Genomic DNA, 21,477 nt, shown 5'->3' with positions numbered 1-21,477 from the left:
GATTACTTCTGTCATATTATAATCTATCTGCAGCATCCATTGGGGGTTTGCAATTGGATTTATGTATTTTGGTTGGAAAGGGATTGTCTTAAGACATGTTTTCAGTGTGAAACACTAAGTATGAGGAGGTTAAGGTGCTTCTGGAGAGCATCTGTGTTTGTGAAGGTATCCACACTTTGAGGGGGACTTTCATGCAACTCCTAATCCCAGGAGGAACATTGTTTCTCAAGTCAAAGTCACTTGGAGTGCTGTATTTGCCTACGAGGCTAGGTTGCTTTGCCAATGTAACTAGTTTCATTGGAGCTTTCTGTTCCTTTAACATGTTTATAAAGAAGAAATTGGAAATCATTGAAAAACGTACTTTCTTCTGAAGTCTTTTCACAGGTGGAATTGTTGACAGAAACCAGGTGCTGTTTCCCAGCAGACTTGTTAGGGGCATATTCCTAGAAGAGTTTACCACCTGCCTGATCTGGTCACCAGTCTCCCAGGGTTAGAAACCAAATTACTTGGTGTTCAATGAGAGGATCCATTTCCCAGGAATGGACTTGGATTAGCCAAAATCACAGAGTTATATTACCAATATGCCAATTGAAGATTTCACACTGATAGATACAATTATTATAGATACCCAAATATTCACACTGGGCTCAGGACCAATAGGAGTGGGTGTTTGGGGAGAAGAGGAACAGAGTGGACCAATGGAGTATATGTCAATATAAATCCACTCTTACTGAGGGATCTGAAAATTTTTTATTCACCAGAAACTTAACCACCTCTCAGGTACCTGGAATAACACAACAGAGGCACTAAAAGCAAGCAGCTAAGTTAGAATCCCCATAGTAACACTTAAGGGGCTCTGTGACCAAGGAGTTGCTACTTAAGCTCTCTGATCATAACAACCACATTGCATTGGGGTGGTTGGCATATGGTCAATACCTGTAAATAGTACTTAATTCTCAATGTAGATTGATTTTTATTAAAAATGAGATCAAAAGGTTGTTCAGTAAATATAGAAGCAAAACAAAGGAAATTTATTTGTTGGTTTTATGACTAGAGTTAGTTGGGGCACCTGGGTGGCTCAGTCAAACATCTGACGTCGGCTCAGGTCATGATCTCGCGGTTTCTGAGTTCGAGCCCCACGTTGGGCTCTCTACTGACAGCTCGGAGCCTAGAGCCTGCTTCAGATTCTGTGTCTCCCTCTCTCTCTGCCCCTCTGCTGCTCATGCTCTGTCTCTCTCTGTCTCTCAAAAATAAATAAATATTTTAAAAAATTTTTTAAAGTTTACAGTTATTTGGTTCAGATCTCAAAGTGCTTAATGTTTTAAGACTAGCTACCAGCACTTAAACATCTAGGTATCTCTTTAAAAATCAGATTTGATAATAGCAGGCCCATCCAGCAAAAGGGCCTGAACAGAATTCCTGCTGCTTCTGTGGATGAACAATTAAATCTCAGCCTTGAACGTAAGCCCACTTTTCACATTTATGTTACTTTCGTAGACACTGTGGGCACTTGACTTTGGGACCCTGCTTTCTAGGTGCTTATATAAGGTCCATAGTCAGCTCTCGAAGGCAACTGATTTTTTTGTTTGTTTCCACATTCTTGGGAGCATCACAGTCACCTCCATGTGCCACCTACAGATAGCACTTCCTATATGTCATTTTTAGTTTCTATGATTTACCACCAATGTCACAGGCACCCTGCCAAATTTATCGCATATTGTAGAGTTACCTAGCAATATCTGCCTAGCAATAACCAGGGGTTATTAATTTAGTCCTTCTCCAGTAAACCATGCTAACTTTCAAAGTTGCTAAATATTTTTGAGATAGAGTCTGTCTTTAGAGGCCAAATGGGGAAAAAAGACTACAGTTTTTGTTTCTGTTTTTTAATGTTTCCATGTAGATATCTGTCTGCCCCATCAGGAGAAATGCATTTATCAAGCTAAACCAGACAAGCTTGAAAGAGATTTAGGAAGCTGGAGCTAAATTGAAGAAGTAGGCACTATGGTCTCCCCAGGAGTCTCTCCCTCTTTTCAGAACAAGAGGGTTTGTGTGAGTGGATTACTGTTGATGCTCTCTGGGAAGGTCGTATAGGCCCAAATTTGTTGGCCTATAGTACTACTGGGGTCAAAAGTACATGAAAAAAAGCCACCCCAGAAGTAAAGCCAGTAAATCACTGAAATAGTAATTTCTAAAAGTTTATTGAGCACGTACCAAAAAGACAGTTTGCAAACCAGCTGTGCTCAAACTAAAATATAGAATGAGGCTCAGAGGTATATTGTTATAAAGCAATTTATATAGTGTAAAGACAATGAGTGTCTATTCTTTACAATGATTGACTATAATATTAGAATTTTCTTAACCAAAAGGAAATTGGTTGGTGGTTACCTCATATCAATTTTGGCAAATGGTTTAAGTTTTGCTTATGATTTTCAGAGGCACAAACAAGAAGTGACCCAGGTTAAGTTAATCTTGCTTGTCTTGTAAAGTAAGCTAAAATAATATTTGCATATATGACGAACTTGTTTTGTCTGCTCAGGGAATTTTCAAGTGCGGTCTCTGTGTTTAATTTTAACATTGGATACTTGTGGTGCTTTTTTCTGCCCCCAAAATACCCTAGAATTTTGGGTATTTCCAACAGAAATATAGTGTGATCCATAAATGTGTGAGCCACATATATAATTCTAAGTTTTCTAGTAGCAACATTTTAAGAAATAAAATATAAATAGGTGACATTAATCTAATTTAATATATCTGATTTAACAATACACTTTAATATACTATATCCAAGATATTATCACTTCAACATGTAATCAATATAAACACAAACATTAATGAAATATTTTACATTACTTTTTGCATCTTCAAAATCTGTTGTATATTTTATAGTTAGAGCACATCACATGTGATATTTCAAGTGTTCAATAACCACATATTGGGAGGTGGTTATTGTGTTGGACAGTGTCATTCTAGAATACGTCTAACCTTAACAATACATATTTAGCAACCAAGGAAATTGTTTCAAATTAGGTAAGTGAGTTGAAATGAATTACATTGAATTGAGTTGAACTCATGGGGAATACACTAAGTTTCTTCCATTTGCCTGAAGCCAGTGTCATTGGCACAAAGAAGATTGTCTATTCCAGGCCATAGGTTCTTCTTAGCAACAAACATGGCTTCCCCTCCACATAGGAGGGGAATTCCACATCCTGGAATTCAGACCCCTTAAAAGGATGCCCAAGCTCAAAAGTCAGCCAAAGGGTGATCCTTTATTTACTTTTTTTTTGCTCATTTATCTTATTTTCCAAAAAGTGGGAAAAAACCAAGAATGCCATTTTAGGTTCTTTTTAAACTTCTAACAAGACGAAAAACTTGCTACCTGTTAAGGATTTATAATTGAATATTGTACTATGCTTCACTTAAAAATATATTGCAAACTCATTGACTGAACTAAAAGGCATTGCCTTTCTAATTTCTCCACATCATATGTTTACCAAAATTCAGAAATGGGATCATGCTCTAATTCTCCCCCTCTATCTTTATCAAATTATGAAATGTAGGCTATCTTCAGAACTGTCCATATGACATTCCTCCCAAGTTTGTTCCCTGGTATCCATCTGGCCCAACTTAAAAATTTGCTTTTAATATTTACTCTACTCCAAGGGGGAAAACCCAGTTAGCCCAATGAGGGACACACTCACTAGAAACTCCAACACACTCACATGCACACACACACACACACACACACACACACACACACATTTAAAGCCACACAGCTGCATACCCTGAAAGATTAACAGTTAACAAAAAAACTATAATTGGGGGAAGGTGGCAATTTTAAGGGATGTTCCACAAATAGTAAATATATTTAGCCAATTAATAAACTTAAAATTTCTTGACCCATCTCTGTCTTTGTTTGAATACAGGAATGTAAGTAGTCACTCAAAGACCACAGCAGCCTAGAACAGGGAGATGTGCACCTACAGCCGAGCCATCCTCCTCAGATTTTAACCCCACACCCACCTCACCTCAAGCCACACAGACAAGTTCTTTCTGCTCAGAATCCAGCAACAATCCTGGAAAGGGCTCACTTGAGCACATGTTGAGGAAAGTGTACGCACATCTAATTTACCAAAGAAAACCAACACATTCTGTACCGTAGGTAGCAAAGGACATTTTTAGAATATATTCCCTGTGATATTTTTAAAAATATCTGGTTAATGAAAAGAATTCTTTTCATGTAAGCAAACTCATTTTCTTTTTTTTTTTCTTTTTTTTTTTTCTTGCTACAATCCCCACTTCCAATTTGAGCCAGCTATCCCTCTTTTCAGGACTATTTGGCTGGAAGAGCATATAGGAAAACAAATTGGTAATCATGTTTATCACAGGAGACGGAAATTAAATTGACGATTGGAAAAGAAAGAGAAATGAGTACTTTTATTTTTATTTTGCATTGTTTAATTATTGTTGCAATAGGTGTACATACTTTTCATTCTTTCTTTCATACAAAACATTTCTTTTACCCTTCTGTCCCCTTCTAGCCACCCATCCCCTGTGAATAATCCATCACCCTTTGGGTTTGCCAGTTTCCAATACTTCTTATAAGTGAAGTAACACACTGTTTACTCTTTTCTTTTTGAGATTTATCCACATTGATGCATGTTTCAGATCTCATCTTTTCAATTGCTGAGTTTTCATTCCACTGAATGAATATATCACAAATTTGTAATCCTTTCTCCTTTACATGGATATTCGAGGTTTTTTTCTTTCCAAATTTGAGACTATTAATTTTTAAGTCGCTGTTAAAATTTTTGTACAAATTAGTTTGTTCATTTCTCTGCAGTAAAAACCTCAATGTGGAATTACTATATCATAGGCTCGGTGTGTATTTAACTGTAAGAAACTATCCAGCAGTTTTCCAAAGTGGTTATACCATTCTACTCTCCCACCAACAGAGTGTGAGAGCTAAAGTCATCTCCAACATTTGGCTTTGAAATAGTACCTTGTGATTTTTATTTATGTATTCCAAGTAAAAAATCATGTCGACCATCATTTTGCATACTTGCTGGCCATTTGCATGTCTTCTTGTAGCAAGTGCCTGTTAAAGCCTTTTGTCCTTTTCACCCAATTATTTATCCTTTTATTGTTGATGAGTATGAATTCTTTATATGTTCTGGATACAATTCCTTTGTCGGATATCTTCATTACAACTATTTTCTGCCAGTGTGTAGCTTGCCATTTCATTTTCTTAAGGTGTACTTTAATAGGCAGAAAGTTTTCATTTTGATGAAAGTCCAATGTCTTTTTTTTCTTGTAAAGGTGCAGCAGCAGATTTTTTTTAAGTTTATTTATTTTTGATAGAGAAAATGTGAGCTGGGGAAGGGCAAAGAGAGAGAGGAAGACACAGAAATCTGAAGCAGACTCAAGGCTTCAAGCTTTCAGTACAGAAGTCTGACTTGGGGCTCAAACTCATGAACTGTGAGGTCATGACCTGAGCTGAAGTCCGAGGCTTAACCCACTGAGCCACTCAGGTGTCCCTTAAGTTTGTTTGTTTGTTTGTTTTTTTATTGAGAGAGAATGAGAGAGACAGAGAGAAGGAGAGCACATGCGTGTGTGTGCATGAACTTATGTCTGTGGACAAGCATGGGAGGGGCAGAGAGAGAGGGAGAGAAAGAATCCCAAGCAGGCTGTTAGTAAAGAGCCCCACCCAGCCTCAAACCCAAGAACTGTGAGAGCATGACCTGAGCCAAAAGCAAGTAAAGAGCCCCACCCAGCGCTCAAACCCAAGAACCATGAGATCATGACCTGAGCCAAAACCGAGAGTACAACGCTTAACCCACTGAGCCACCCAGGCACGCTTTTTTTTCCCCTCTTTTATGTTTCAATGTTTTGTGTGTCATTACTCCCTTTGTCCCCTCGTAAAGTCAAAAACATATTTTCTTATGTTTTCTTCTAGATATTTTGTAGTTTGAGCCTTTACATTTAGGTCTATAATCCATATCTAATTAATTTTGCATGAGATTAAGGGTCATATTTTCCCTACATTTGTTTACTTGTTCCAGGACAATTTGCTGAAATGATTTTCTATTTCCCATTGAATTGATAGAGTACTTGTATTGAAAATCAGTTAACCTTCTATGTGTGAGCCTATTTCTGAACTCTTTATACTTTCTATTGATCCTTTTATTTATTCTTACACCAGTGCTAAGACTGCCCAATTATCATAGCTTTATAGTAAATTTGAAACCAACTGCTCTGAATCTTACATATTTGTTCTACTTTTTCAGTGTGATTTTGGCTTTTCTGAGTTTTTTGTATTTCCACATAAATTTTAGAATCAGCTTGTCAATTTTTTTTTTAATTCCTGCTGAGATTTTGATTAATATTACATATACCAAGTTAGGGGATATTCCCACATTCTTACTACTAAATTTGCTAATCCATGAATGTATGTCTTCATTTATTTAGATCTCCTTTAATAGCTCTGAGGAATGTTTTATAATTTCTATTTCAAAGGCCTTGAACATCCTTTATTAATTTTATCTCTAAGCATTTTATGTTTTCATTGGTGTCATAAATGGAGCTGTTGGTTTTAAAATTTATTTTCTAATTGTTTGATACTAGTCTGTAGAAATATAATTGTCCTTTATATTCTTACTTTGATGAATTCAACTTACTAGTTCCTGTAGTTTTGTTGGAGAGTCTATATAATGTTGTCCACTAATAAAGAAAGGCTTTTTTTCTCTTCCTTTACAACCTGGATATGTTTTTGTTTGCTTGTTTGTCCTGTTTTACACACTGCCTAGAACCTCCAGTAAATTGTTGAGTAAAAATGGTGAAAGTGCATATTCCTGTTTTGTCTGTATCTTAGGGGAAAATGTTCAAAATTTCACCATTAAGTATGATGTTAATTGTAGACTCTTCCTAAATTTCCTGTTTCAGGTTGAGGAAGTGTTCTTCTATTAATAGTCTTGATATCATCCTACAGGTCACTGAGATTTTGTTTTTTCAGACTGAATATTTCTATTGATCTATCTTCAAGTTCAACAACCCTTTCTTCTGCCATCTTCAATCTGTTATTAAGTCCTTCCAATACACTCAGTACATTTTTAAAGATTTTAGATTTACTTGTCAGTTATAGCATTTTCATTTTGTTTTCTTTTATAGTTTCCATTTCACCACTAACATTATGTATCTATTCAATCATTATGACCATATCCTTTTTTCAGCCCTTAAACATATTTACAAAAGCTGCTTTAAGGTCTTTTTCTGCTAATTCTAAAATCTGGTCACATTAGGGTCAGTTTCCATTGACTGTTTTTTGTCTTTACTATGGGTCTCATTTTTCTTTTCTTAAGTCATTTGTAGTAGCTTTTGACTATAGAAAAGACATTATTGACAACAAGTTTTCTGGATTCTGTTAACTTACTCTGCCAACTGTTGATTTGAACTCTGTTAGTTAACTTGACTGGATTAATCTTTAAATTCTCTTTTCTTTTGAGATAATACCTAAAATCTCAGCTCAGTTATTTCTAGTGTCATCTAGCTATTCCTTTCCCATGGTTTCCTTAGAGTTTCCTTCATACCTGACAATTAAAGTGACATATAATGATATGAGCAGAGGTTATATGCAGATCTCTCCATAGCTTCCTCATTTCTAGGCCTTTCCCCATTAAAAATATCCATCCACACAGGAAGTCCTCTAACTTCTCAAGACAATAAAACTGTGGCTTTTTGTTAGATTCTAGATGCCTGTCACAGTGTGACCTGAGGAATGCTATCAAACAAAGAAAAAGAAAAAGCAGGAACAAGGAGCTCATCTACCCTTTTATAAAGGATAAAATTCCCTCTCAGAGTGCATGGGTGGCTCAGTTGGTGAAGACTCCAACTCTTGATTTGGGCTCAGGTCATCATCTAACAGTTCATGGGTTGAAGCCCCACACTGGACTCCACACTGACAGCATGGAGCCTGCTTGGGATTCTCTGTCTCCATCTCTCTCTGCCCCTCCCCTGCTCACTCTCTATCTCTCTCTCAAATTAAATAAGTTAACATTTTTTAAAAATTCCCTGTAATTTCTGCATACTTTTGATTACTCTTTAAAACTTTTAAAAAGGATTTTCAAAAATATCTTGTCCAAGGTTGATAATAGTTATATATTGGAAGGTTAGTATGATACAAGTTGTTCTGCTATTACTGGACCTAATAGTTATACTTTTTATTGAAAAAAGTGCAATGTGAAGCTTTTGATGTTAGTTGTACAATAAGCAACAATCTCTCTTCCTCAGTTTATTGAAAGACTGATCTTAGTTGGGAAGAGGAAAGGGAACATGGGAATAAGGGTTGATTTTAAAGTTTGTTGATGAGGTAAAAGTGGAGCACAGTCAAAATTACCTTTGAAAGTCCCCAAATTACTCATTAAGTGTATATGGTTTTATGTATATAATCCTCTAGACTATTGTATCATTTCCTTTAACTTTGTTTTGGTCAATGTTCCTTTACAGCCTTTATTTCCTGAATTTATTTCTGCAGAACATCAAAAAAAGCAATTATCTAACCACCTACAAAACATTTTTGTTTTTCAATGATCAATTATTTAAAAATAGGAATTTTCCAGGTTTTTCATGAACAGGCTTTGACAGTTTCATATTCAGTTGCATGTAACGCCAGAGTATATCATCATTATACCATTGTGATGGTACCAAGAAGCCACATTATTTAATTTCTCTCTCTCTCTCTCTCTCTCTCTCTCTCACACACACACACACACACACACATACACACATACACACATACACAAGCACCTATACATCCACATACCAGTGGACAGAGTTGAAGTCACAAAACTGAAATGTACATGTAGTGCTATTCCATTGTATACAGAAACTCTTACTTGAATTAAGATAGATTCCTTTTTTGTTTCTACAGTGGGGCTCTTTTGGATGTGAAATGCCTGACTTTTAATAAAATGCAAGAGATGTATTTCATCAGGACAAAGAAATTCTTACTGATTGGAGACAGCGAAATATGTGTGAAGCTTAAAGGAAAAAAGATAACTTGCAGGAAAATGAACATAGTCAAGATAGGTAAGTTGTATCTTACAAGAGTAGGCTTGCCGTTTGGACATATATGAAGACACTGATTGTGTCTGGACTTTCTGCATGTTAAAAGTAGACAAATCATGAAAGCTCTTTGCAATAGAGAATAGCAAAGTCCTTAATGGAAGGAATTTTTTTAAGACCTGGAAGTTTTGAAGCATGTGACACTAATTCTTAATATGAGAGAATTCTGAGGGGGATGCCTGGGTGGCTCAGTGGGTTAAGTGTGCGACTTTGGCTAGGGTCATGATCTCAAAGTTTGTGAGTTTGAGCCCTGCATTGGGCTCTGTGCTGACAGCTCGGAGCCTGGAGCCTGCTTCTGATTCTGTGTCTCCCTTTCTCTCTGCCCCTTCTCTGCTCACACTCTATCTCTCTCTCAAAAATAAATAAACATTTTTTAAAAGTTTTTTAAAAAGAATTTTGAGGGTCTTCCAACTCAGCCATGAAAGATAGTGATTGGCACCTACAGATTGCAGGAAGAGTTCTACATGAAGTCACTAGAGCTGGACCTCTGATGCCCTTTCCCTCTTCATCTTTCCTTCTCCTGAATTCCTTGTATTCTTCTTCCCATATATCCACCATATTCAGAGTATGTTTAGTTAAATTATCAAGTTATTTTGAAAAGTTAATATCAATTAATATTTGGCCTAGAATATTCATATTACATTTTGTCAAAAAATATTTCAAACAAAATTATAATCGAAATTGGTAAATTCACCTACATGTTTCCTTTTGCTCTATATAATATTCATATACATAGTAATATGAATCAGTAAATCCATTCAATTATCTGACTATAAGTCAATATTAATTACCAATTCATCATTTAGTTGCCAGGCAAGTAAATCAAAATAATCAGAAAGATTGAGAATATAGACCCAAGAAATTTTCTTTTCTATTACTTACAGATTATAACCCTAGGGTGAATAAAGTTACATTCAAAACCTCAGACAGACTCTGATATAGGAGAATGTCTAAGCCAATTATGACGCATTAGTGCAATGGAATAATGACTACATGTGTTTATTTTACCTATGGAGATTTACAAATGAAATAATATATGTAGGAGGGAAACTGGTCAAAGTGATAGAAGAGGTACATTCATTCTTTTGCTGGTTTTAAGTACTATGGCTCACTCTCTCTCCCTATTTTCAACCCCTTCTTCACCATCCCAAAAGAAAATTAAAGGTAAAAGAATAATACTCATTAGAGACAATAAAGAGGTGAGAAACTTTGAATCTAGTCTCAGCTTTGCCTCACTAAGTTGGTAAAATAAAGAATGAAAACAAAAGTTCCATGTATGAATAATTACCCTATAAAAGTTCAGATAGTGAAAAAGAGACATTAGACAAATGGTTTGTGCATATTGAACACACAGCAACATAGGCCACAACCAATGTAACTGCAAGGTAATTCTGAATATAGGACACAAGCAAAGTAGGTTTTGGTCATTTGGAGACTAGGCTGTTATGGATGGATGGTCAGTTTGTGCACTGCACAAGAGCACCATATCTAAATGTTTACATTGGGGGTGCAAATCTATATTCACTACTCTAAAATCAGGTAGGGAAGACAGAGATTCTCAGTCCTCTGACAGCATCATGGCATTTTACAGAGTGAGCATGTGACTACTCAAGACTCCAGGTAGCACCCTGCTGATCTGAATCCCCAGATCTCACATATCCAGTGCTCTCAGAAGCCTATTTTCTAGATCTCAGCAGAAGCAAACCTACCAAGCCACATCTGAGAGGCCAAGGGAGAAAGGTAGTTGTGCTCACAGCTGGTAGTCTGGGCCCTTGTGAACTGGGTGTGGTGAGCCCCTTCAGGCTTTGAAAAGCACCCTTAAGCAACCAGATGAGAGGTAATGGAGGTATGTCACTCAGCAGCACCTTCTTCTGGTTCCTAAGGTGACATTTGATTAGCAGAACTGTCATTTAATTGAATTTAAATTGGAAGTTCCTGATTGAGCCCTAGACCAGAGCTACCCTGCAACCACCTGCCCCTCACTCCCCCTTCTTTAGATATGGGCCCTCTGATAAAGCTAGAGGGTCAGCTTCCTGCCTTCCCATTTGTCTTGGTAGAGTGAGTCTGTGTAATTGTTTAGTTTGCTCACAGAATAAACTAAGCTATAAAAATGTTGCTTGAGTAATGAGCAACTTTTTCTGATGTGCTCAGAGACACTCTTTGAACCAGAGACAGCACTATTTGGAAGACACCTGGACAAGCCAGAGTGAGATAATGGAGTACAGAAAGAAAAGCTAAATGAAGAAGAGTGAGCTTCAGAATCAGACAGAATTGGATTTAAATCATATCAAACTATTTTATAGGAACCTGAACTTAAGTTAATTAACCTCTCTGAGACTCAGTTTCTTCATCAATGTAGTGATGATAGAGATTATTGGTGGAAGCTGGCATAAGTGCTTAGTAGGTGTATAATCAATATCAGTCTGTTCTTTCCTTAATTCTTCCATTATTATGAGACCTTGAGAGATGGGGATGAGGCAAGGAATTTAGCATCAGAGGTTTCACTGAAAATGTGAATCTATTTTTTTTTTTTTAATTTTTTTTTCAACGTTTTTTATTTATTTTTGGGACAGAGAGAGACAGAGCATGAACGGGGGAGGGGCAGAGAGAGAGGGAGACACAGAATCGGAAACAGGCTCCAGGCTCTGAGCCATCAGCCCAGAGCCTGACGCGGGGCTCGAACTCACGGACCGCGAGATCGTGACCTGGCTGAAGTCGGACGCTTAACCGACTGCGCCACCCAGGCGCCCCTGAAAATGTGAATCTTAATTATTCCCTTGAATGAAGAGTAGGAACTGGCTTGGCAGGGGTTCTCTGTTGGTCTGTTTCTCTACACTCACCACCCTTTCCTCCTGTTCCCCCAGGGCATCTCCCCTTTCTATAGTGAATCTAAAAATAAAGAAGGATAAACTTCCTCTTTTACAAGACATCCAAGGGCAAAGAAGGAGACATTTCCTCTTTTTCAGGATCTCTGGGGCAATGCAGGAGAAACTTAGGTGGTCACCACTATGAGCAAGTGACTACAGTAAGTGAGCCAAACTCCATTACATAAGTTCACTTTACTGGGTCAACAAGTCTGCCATAAAGCCCAGCGCAGAGAGCCTAGAATTCAGCTCAGTCTAGAGGGTAAGAGTTTAATGAACACATACTCTCTCATTAACAATAGATTTAGATTAGATTTTAGTCTATGTGCTCTCATTCTCTGAGACCAGCCATGCAAAAAAGTGGCTGCCCCATCTTTAGAAAACAAACGTCCCAGGCTTTGGTGATAGAGCAGCTAAGAACCCAAGACAGGAAAGCCCCTGGTCAATGATGGGGAGGCTGCTTGACATGCATGCTTTTCAAAGAATTCAGTACCTTTCTCAGGGTAGGTTCTGCCTGAAATAAAACCTATTTCCCTCCAACAGCATTTCATATATGGTGCCTGTGAGCCTAAGAGTAAGTTTGCTCAGCAGGCAGACAGAAGAAAGAGACTAGAGAGGAATTCAGAGCTAATACCAACCAGACTAAAGTCACACTAAAAATTATGAGCTTAGGGACAGAATGCAGACCCTCAGCTTCTATATAGCTGAGATGAGGTACAAGGCTGCCAGCTTAAAACCCGATTTATTGGAATAATGAAGACTCAAAGTTTAAACACTCCTGCTTTGAGGCTACTTAGTAACAAATTCTGTAGTATTCAAAAGGCAAAGTGAATGTGTTTTAGTGTAGAATTAGCACTAGCTGCTATAACAAATAATTCCTAAAACATGATATCTCAAACACCGTAAGTTTATTTCTTGCTCACATAAAAGCCAAAATGGGTATTTCTAATGTGTGCATGGTGCTCTTTCAAACAATATTCAGGCTTCTTTCATCCTGTGGTTCCACTGTCTTCAACATATGACTCCAAATGGTGGAAAGGGAACAAACATAAGGTCACACATGTAAGCTTTCTGGGCCAGGTGGGAGGTGGTGCACATTTCCACTCACGTTGTTCACAAGGCTACATTCTACTGCAGAGGAGGCTGAAAAGTCTAGTCAAGCTTTGAACCAGGAAGAATAAATGTTTTCTGATTTGTTGCTTGATTACTGACCCAGAAAAAGAATGTGATTTTCAGAATGGATGAACTTTAAAAAGTATAATTATTTTCTTGATTGCCCTATAGACTGACCTCCTTTCTTTTTCTTTTCCAGTTAAACCTGAGGCTCCTTTTGACATAAGAGTCATCTATCGTGAGGGAGCAAATGACTTTCTGGTGACATTTAACACATCTCACTTACAAAAGAAGTATGTGAAAGAATTATTGCATGAGGTAGCCTATCGCCAGGAAAAACATGAAAATGACTGGATGGTATGTAGATCAACTACATTTATACATTAAAAATGCATAAAGATGACTGCATAAGTATATTGAATAAGTAAATTTCTATAAAATACATAAAATTATAATATATGTATATAAAATCATAAAATAAAAACTTCTTAATGTTATAAATTTTTTCATCCCAGAGGTACATTTACCTGGGGAGGGCCCCTTGCAATTTTGTGTTCAAAATATACCTTTTACTGTAAGAAGTTCCCCAAAGTATAAGAAATTCAGGTTTCACAAAACCTGGATCTTCTCTGGGCCATCCTGTTATAGCTCTCATTGTCATTGGAATGGTCTGGCCATCCCTGCAATCTATCTTGAGGAGAAGGTGGGAGAAAAGTAAAGTGTCCCAGGTTTTTAGGCTCCTCTGGGCTCACTGGCTTAAATTCTGTCCTATTTGTAACACATGGACAAAAACCAGATGATGGCTTATCTTTCTCACAGTGAAAAGAATGCCTATTTATACCCATGCTGTTCTCTTTTCTTAGGCCAGGATCAGCCTTCTTTGTTTGCAATATGCTGCTGTATAGTACTTACATAAGTGTAATGTCTACCCTAAAACAGTTCTACCCTCCTTCTACCACACAAACGAGGGTACCTTGGTCCTGTTCTCTTGAGTCTTCATTTGAAAATTGCACCAATGGAAAAGCAACTATAGTGGAGAAAGGAAACATTAAAATATATATATATATATATATATATTGTGGGGCTCAAACTCATCACCCCAAGATCAAGAGTTGCACACTCCTCCAACTGAGCCAGCCCAGAGCCCCAAGAAAAGAAGAATTTTGAATAAATGATACCAGGACAGTCAGTTAGCTGTTTGGGGAAATAATTAAGTTGAATGCCTAACTTAAAAAATAGAATAAAAAGATGATTTAAATAAATTATGTAAAAGTGAAACACTAAACAAGGTAGAAAAAATATAGGTAAATGCTTATGTAATCTTGAGATGAAGAAAAATATTCTAAGCATAAAAGCAGTAAAGAGAGAAAAAGACGGATACATATGAATATATAAAAATAAAGGCTTATAAATGTCACCACACATGATAATCAAAATTGTAAGGCAAATTAGATATTAGGATTAAATTGCCATACATACAACTGACAGATGGTTAATATCCTTCATATATAAAGAGGCCTTATAAATCATTAAGAAAAGGACAAATGTAACAACAGAAAAAAATAGCAAGAAACTTGGAAATGTCTCATAAAATAAGATATATGTAAATGCAATAAATATATGAAAACTAATAATCAAATAAGTATAAATGTAAATAACAGTGGAATATTAACTTTTTATCCATCAAATTGATAGTTTTTTCTTAAGGATAATGCACATTGCTGAAGAGACTGTTGTTCTCTATATTGCTATTTGCAATGTAGAATTGAATCTTTCTAGAGAGAAATTATTCCTGCTCACTTACCTTACCATTCCCTTGTATTTTCCTTTGGAATGTGAAAGAGGAGAAAAAGAGAAAAAAAAGAGAGAGAAATCGAAGTGTGGAAAGGAAGGTGGGGGCCTAGGAGTGATTTATATCCTCCTGGTATTGAAGAGTCCAGCTCACCTAAACAAAGACCCATGGTACTGTTGCCCTCCTTGACCACTGGTAGCATCATTTATGAGCTCACACATGCTCTTCTCTATGTCATATCTCCTTTTCCTAACAAGAAAAGGGCTTCATGACTAAAGTCACTTAACTTGAAATGATTGGGGGATCTAGGCAACACGTCTTTTTTGACCCTAAAAATATAATGACATGTTTTGCTCTTTAGCATGTGAACTTATCCAGTACAAAGCTGGCACTCCTACAGAGAAAGCTACAACCTGATGCAATGTATGAGATTAAAGTCCGATCCATTCCTAATCATGACTATTTTGAAGGCTTCTGGAGTGAATGGAGTCCAAGCTTCCACTTCAGAACTCCAGAGATCACAGGTGGGAAGTGACAGCAGAATCTTTGTCCCCTGCAGAGTGCTTTGCATGTTAAGGTGTGTGAACAAGAATGAGAGGCAGAAAGGTGAAAGGAACCCACATGTTAGAACTCCCCTGAGGGTATGTTTACACTGTCTTTGGAGAATGACCTGCCATCTTGGCCCCTCTTGTGAAGAATAAGGAAGTAGTGGGAATAGAACCCATAGTCATTGATCAAATGATATAGGCTGCCCTGGATTCCACTGACCCAGGTGTTCTTGGGAGCTGATAATAATTCTGAATAAAGTCCCCACCTATTACCTCCACTCTACCAATTTAGACTGGAATCCCAATGGCTGGTCTCTCAAAAGCTCCTCTAGGAGAACACCTTTGGTGATAGAAGATGAGCAGGTTAGTGCTGCTCATTCATGCCTCCTTTTCCAGAATAACAAAGGTATCCACATGGTCTAGGAAGTGAGAATGGCCATAAAAGCCAAAGAACATGGCTCACTCCACAGATACCTTCTCTTTGAAGTATGAGGGGAACTATTCTTGACATACCAACATCCCATTCTCAGACTGGAAGTTGATGAACCTCTGAGGTAGAGCATCCCCCTCCTGATTCCCCTGCTAGGTTTACTTCTCTTGATGGTAGATATTGGGGAAAGAGTACTGCTATCCTTAATGCTGGGCCACTTTTACATTTCAAATGACAGATGTTCTACACCTGGTCACTCACGTGAGTGCCACTTACTGAAGCCAAAATTCCTTGTGCGTAAAGTTAGTACATTATCCTGTTCACTGAAGGGCGACTTTGAAGAAATAGTAAATGGTCTCGAGTTACTAAATAAACTCAAAGCATACTGAAAGCCTCCCCAACTCCATGTTTAATGATTACTAACCAAGATCTTTCCTTGCATTCCAGGGAGGATGGATCCTATTTTACTAACTATTAGCATTCTGAGTTTCTTCTCTGTGTCTCTGATGGTCATCTTGGCCTGTGCATTATGGAAAAAAAGGTGAACTTTAATCAGTAGGATGGTTACATGGGGTCCCAGACAGTTGGAGCTCTAGCCTATTTATTGATGAGAAAACTACAAAGGGAAAAGACATTTCAGGAATTGTAGTGCCCAACATCCCTCCCCACCCTAAGGCACTGGTGAATTTCCACATTTAATTTCATAAGAGGTGAAAATACATAAATTAGACATAGGGCAAACCCTGCCCCCAAACTTTTTCTTCTAAAATAGTGGGAACCATGCCTCCAAAATGTCTGGGCAGCTGGGGGTACCCATGGAAAATACAGAATGTATTTGAAGTCTTGAATTTCAGCACACAAATTCATGGGACTTTTGCATTCTACCTCATGACAGAGCCCTGTCTGTTTCATTATGAAAATGATGCTTTTGACACATACCATCAAGTTATTAATGTTCTAGGAAGATGCCTTCAGCACAGTGCCACATGCTCTCATGATACTTTAATTTGTCTTTTTGTCTTTTTTAATGTTTATTTTTGAGAGAGAGAGAGAGCGAGCGAGTGGGTGAGGGGCAGAGACGGGGGGGACAGAGGATCTGAAGCAGGTTCTGTGCTGACAGCACAGAGCCTGATGCAGGGCTCCAACTCACAAACCATGAGATTATGACCTGACTGAAGTCGGATGCTCAACCAACTGAACCATCGAGGTGCCCCATGATACTCTAATTTCCCTGGGTGGCTTAGAAAATATTCCTCACTTCCACAAAAATCAGAGCAGAGGAGTTGCTATCAGTTAAGAGAAGGAGTAGGATGACAACACCTATATTAAGAGTAGAAGAGCCGGGGGAATGTTGGTTTCATAGCCACACCCTTGCCAAGCCTCACTGTTCCTCTTCTCCAGGGTTCTCTCCCAAAGGTGTTCACAGAGATCACTGACAATGACCCCTGGTCCAACCCCTCTGTGAATTAATAGGACACTGAGGTCCAGGGAAAGCAAGTCACTTGTCCAAGTTCACCCGCCTAGTTGTGGCTGAGGCAAGACTAGAAATCTGCTCTTCTGATTTCTGGCTCAGAATGGATGGAAAGGCCTATTGTGCATGCATGCTCCCTCACTGTTCATTTCATCTTTCTCAATGTCCTCTTATTTCAGAATTAAACCTATTGTGTGGCCCAGTCTCCCGGATCATAAGAAGACTCTGGAACAACTTTGCAAGAAACCAAAAAAGGTAAGTGCTTCTGGTGATTCTTTCACAATGTTGGAGGCATTCCAAAAGCCAAGAATAATATTGCAGGATAGGGAACAGTTGAACCGCAAGTGTTGGTCTTTTGTGCATCCCATAACTGCAAGATCCTAGCTGCAGCTCCCTGGATATAGAAAACTAAAATGAGATACAAGTCTCAGAAGTCTCCTGGGCTTTCATGGGGCTGGAGGGCATGGCCAGTCCCCTCAGAATGACATGTCAGAGTGCATCCAGTGGTAGAGTCAACTAGAACATGTGGGTAATTCTCTGACATTCTCTGGTAAACCCCTGTCAGAAAGTTTGTTACATCTTTCCCTGAACTGAACCTTTGCTGGTGTGTCTCTTTGGAGCACTCTTAATGCCTTCTCTCTTTTTTTGGTGTAGAATTTGAATGTGAGTTTCAATCCTGAAAGTTTCCTGGACTGCCAGATTCATAAGGTGGATGGCATTCAAGCTAGAGATGAAGCCGAAGGCTTTCTGCAAGACACTTCTCTGCCACAACCAGAGGAGTCTGAAAAGCAGAGGCTTGTAGGGGGTGTGCAGAGCCCCACCTGGCCATCTGAGCATGCAGTCATTACCCCAAAAACGTTCAGAGGAGATTCGCCCCTCGGATGCCTGGCTGGGAATGTCAGTATGTGTGAGGCCCTTGTGCTCCCATCTTCCAGACCCCCAGACTTCAGGGATGGTGGCAAGAATGGGCCTCATGTGTACCAGGGCCTGCTGCTTGTCCCTGGAACTACAAATGGCCCTGGGCCCACTCCATTTCCTTTCCAATCAGGAATCCTGACATTGAACCCAGCTGCCCAGGGACAACCCATTCTCACTTCCTTGGGATCGAGCCAGGAAGAAGCCTATGTCACCATGTCCAGTTTCTACCAAAACCAGTGAATTTTCAGAAACCCAGGACTGGAACCATGATGACTGACAAAGATGACTGAGCTCTGCCTACTCTTCCTCGAAGCACAAAGAAGACAGAATTAAGGCAAGCCCTCCGTATCATCTACAGGATTCAGAAGCATGGCTTGGATCACTCCTTTTCACTCCAGGGGCATTTGGCTTGAGACAGGAGCACTCTGCTTCAGGCAACCCAAATTGTTCCATTATTTAAGGAAAAAAAAAACCAGGAAAGAATGAAAGAAGGGATGGAGGAGAGAAGGGAGGGGGTAGGAAGGCAGGAAGAGGGCAAGGAAAGAGAGAGGAAAAGGAGAACAAGGATGATAGGTATCATTGTTAAGACTTACTATATACCAGTGGGCTCTACGTAGCTTGTCTCCCTACATCCTCATAGTAATCCCAGGCATTGGTACAATTATTATCATCGTTATTATTATTATTCTCTTTTTTAATAGATGATGGAATGGAGACTTGGAAGTATGAAGTAACTTGTCCATTTTGCTCCCCCCTCAGTGTGGGGTTTGATGGTCGGGAGTCTAACCATGGTTCCCCCAAAACATGCGCCTTCTCCTTGACTAGGGACTATCCTATTCTTGAGTGACAAACCCCACTAATAACAAATGGGGTGACTATGTCATTTATTGTCCAAACTGGGTCATCTTTGAAAGTGAAAGGAGGAGTTATAAATACTCATTCCAGGACAACAAGCATAAACCAGGAGTGTCCCAGACAGCGACATGGCCACCAAACTAAAAACACTGAGAAAGAAAGGGTCAGGTGATGTATGAACTACCATGGCCAGCCATGTCTACGAAAACTGAAGTTTGTTCCCCACGTATCCCATTTGATTCTGTTTTTCTGAAAAAGTAGAAGCCCAGGATTTCTGTTGTTAGTTATCGAGAGCGTGATTGTCTTGCTAATACCACCCGGCTGCATCCATCTGAAATAGAAGAACCTGTTGCCAACTCCAGACACAGGTGCATTTGAGCAATGAGCCAGGAATAACACTTCTCTGTGTGTAGAGACTGCCCCAATCCAAATGCATCCACAAATTGTCCTGAGTTTTATACCTGTGGATGTTTCCACAAGCTTCAGGGAGAAGAGTTACAAGCACATGCAGTGAGTGAGCTGACTGGGGCCATGTTCTTGAAGGTAAAGAACATGCATTTCTTGGTCTAGATGAATTTTTAGTGATGAGCTCAAACCAAGTCAAGGCAGCTGAGAAATCTCAGCTCAGAGGAGTGCTGCCAACACCCATCCCACAGCCCCCCAGACCATGGACAGATGCAGAACCACACAGAGCAGCAGAGGCACAGGAAGTAATGAAGGGCATAGTTCAGGGTTTTGTTTTGTTCAAGGGGTTGTTTCCGTTGTTTTTGTTTACATTTTACACCTTTTTGTCCTGTTTTTAGTTTTTGGGGGGCTAAGTGTTTTTAAGTTTTCAATTTTCTTGTTTGTTTTGTTTTGTGATATCTGTAAAGGGGGTTTTAAATTTTGGACTAAAATCATATCTGTTGGCTTTGAGGCCTAATGATAATAAGATCATTTACTCCTCTGTTGGCCATTGTACTTTCCAAATCCTTTTCTCTGATTCAGTAGTGATGAATATAATCTCTTATTCCCTTAGATTTGTTAGTGCTTTTGTGATTTTCAAAGCATTTCCCTAAGCATTATCCCTTTCATTTCCTTGGCAAGTATTCATGGAAAGCCTGCTATGTGCCAGTCACAGGGTTAGGTGAATAAAGTTGGGGACCCTGCCCTCATAGGGTGGAAAATCTGATAAAAGTGGCAACTTTGTAAACAAATGATCCAATAACACAAAGTGCTATAATAGAGGCATGTTCAGGGTGCCCAATTGCAGACAGTCAGGGAAAATGCCAGACAAGTGATATACATCTGTGTGGCGGGAAAGCAGAACCTACCTGGTGTGTCAGCCCTAGAAGACATTTTCCACCAGGTGGACATGTGTTCTTTACCTTTTGTAGAAATGGGAACTAGGTCTCAAAGAGGAGGTTATCACAGGAAATCCCATGCCAACCTGGGTGTCCTATACCTTATTCACAGAGGTCCTATGAGGTGTGTTGTTGTCATCTTTAACTTCTGGGGAAATTGGAACACAGAAACCTTACATGTTAATTCAGGACTGGAAGCCATAAGTTTGTTCCTCTGATATAATAGACAATCTCTTGAAGAAATAAGGAGATAAGTCTTGATACAGATCAAAGCCACCCCTGCTCTAAAATCCCATGTTTCAGTATTTTGGGGCACAGGTTATTATTTGAATTTAGTGTGTGAATGTCTGTCTGTTACTGGAGGGATTTAAAATCCATGTATTATACTCTTATAATCATAATTGCTGCTGATGCTTGATTTTATACTCAAGGACAAGGTATAATGTCAGATTGCAAGTTTGTTCCCACCAACCTCCTTTTGCATTTCATTAGGAAAGAAAAATTGGTCTCAGACACAATGCATAAGTCAGAGGTGTTAACTTCTAGTTCTGTAGAGCATGAAATGAGAACCAAGAAACAGGCAGCTGATTTGGGCAATTAAACAATCTTGGCTGGATCTAGGGAGCCCCTGGATTATTCGACTGATTTTCCACTAGCCTTTGCCTCTCCTGTCATTCCAGTTTCCACGGAAATTTCCTTCAGAAAAGCCAAGTAGAGGCTATTTCAGATGTGCATATTGTGTTTCCATAGCACTTCTGGAGAGGCTACAAGACGGAACCAGCAGGAAGGTGGTGAGAATATGTGGTCAAGACATCTGGAATGGTGCAGATCAGATGGCATTTGTGTCAGCTCAGTGGTTTTTTTCTGGGGTTTTTCTAAAAACTACCCATCATTCACTACAGTGAAGGTCTCTGATTTGACCATGTACCTCCCATATGCATTACAAACATTTTGCAGAGCTGCTAAGTATACAACTGTCCAACGTGTGTTACCATCTCATATTTAATTAAATGCTATGGAACTCTC

At 38.8% G+C, this 21,477-nt stretch overlaps 1 protein-coding gene across 1 annotated transcript in view; it reads left to right on the top strand.

The window, feature by feature from the left end:
• IL7R (interleukin 7 receptor) overlaps positions 1-21,477 on the top strand; it is a 28,232-nt gene extending 6,755 nt beyond the window's left edge. Inside the window, exons 3-8 of the mRNA XM_049648187.1 lie at positions 8,924-9,081; positions 13,294-13,451; positions 15,248-15,410; positions 16,312-16,405; positions 17,515-17,590; positions 17,990-21,477. Coding sequence (XP_049504144.1) covers positions 8,924-9,081; positions 13,294-13,451; positions 15,248-15,410; positions 16,312-16,405; positions 17,515-17,590; positions 17,990-18,493 — 1,153 coding nt within the window. The 3' untranslated portion in view covers positions 18,494-21,477. The remainder of the gene's footprint in view (positions 1-8,923; positions 9,082-13,293; positions 13,452-15,247; positions 15,411-16,311; positions 16,406-17,514; positions 17,591-17,989) is intronic.

This window comes from Panthera uncia (assembly GCF_023721935.1).
Source record: "Panthera uncia isolate 11264 chromosome A1 unlocalized genomic scaffold, Puncia_PCG_1.0 HiC_scaffold_17, whole genome shotgun sequence".
Lineage (NCBI taxonomy): Eukaryota > Metazoa > Chordata > Mammalia > Carnivora > Felidae > Panthera > Panthera uncia.
The sequence above is the reverse complement of the archived record's forward strand: the minus strand, read 5'-3'. Positions and strand labels throughout refer to the sequence as shown.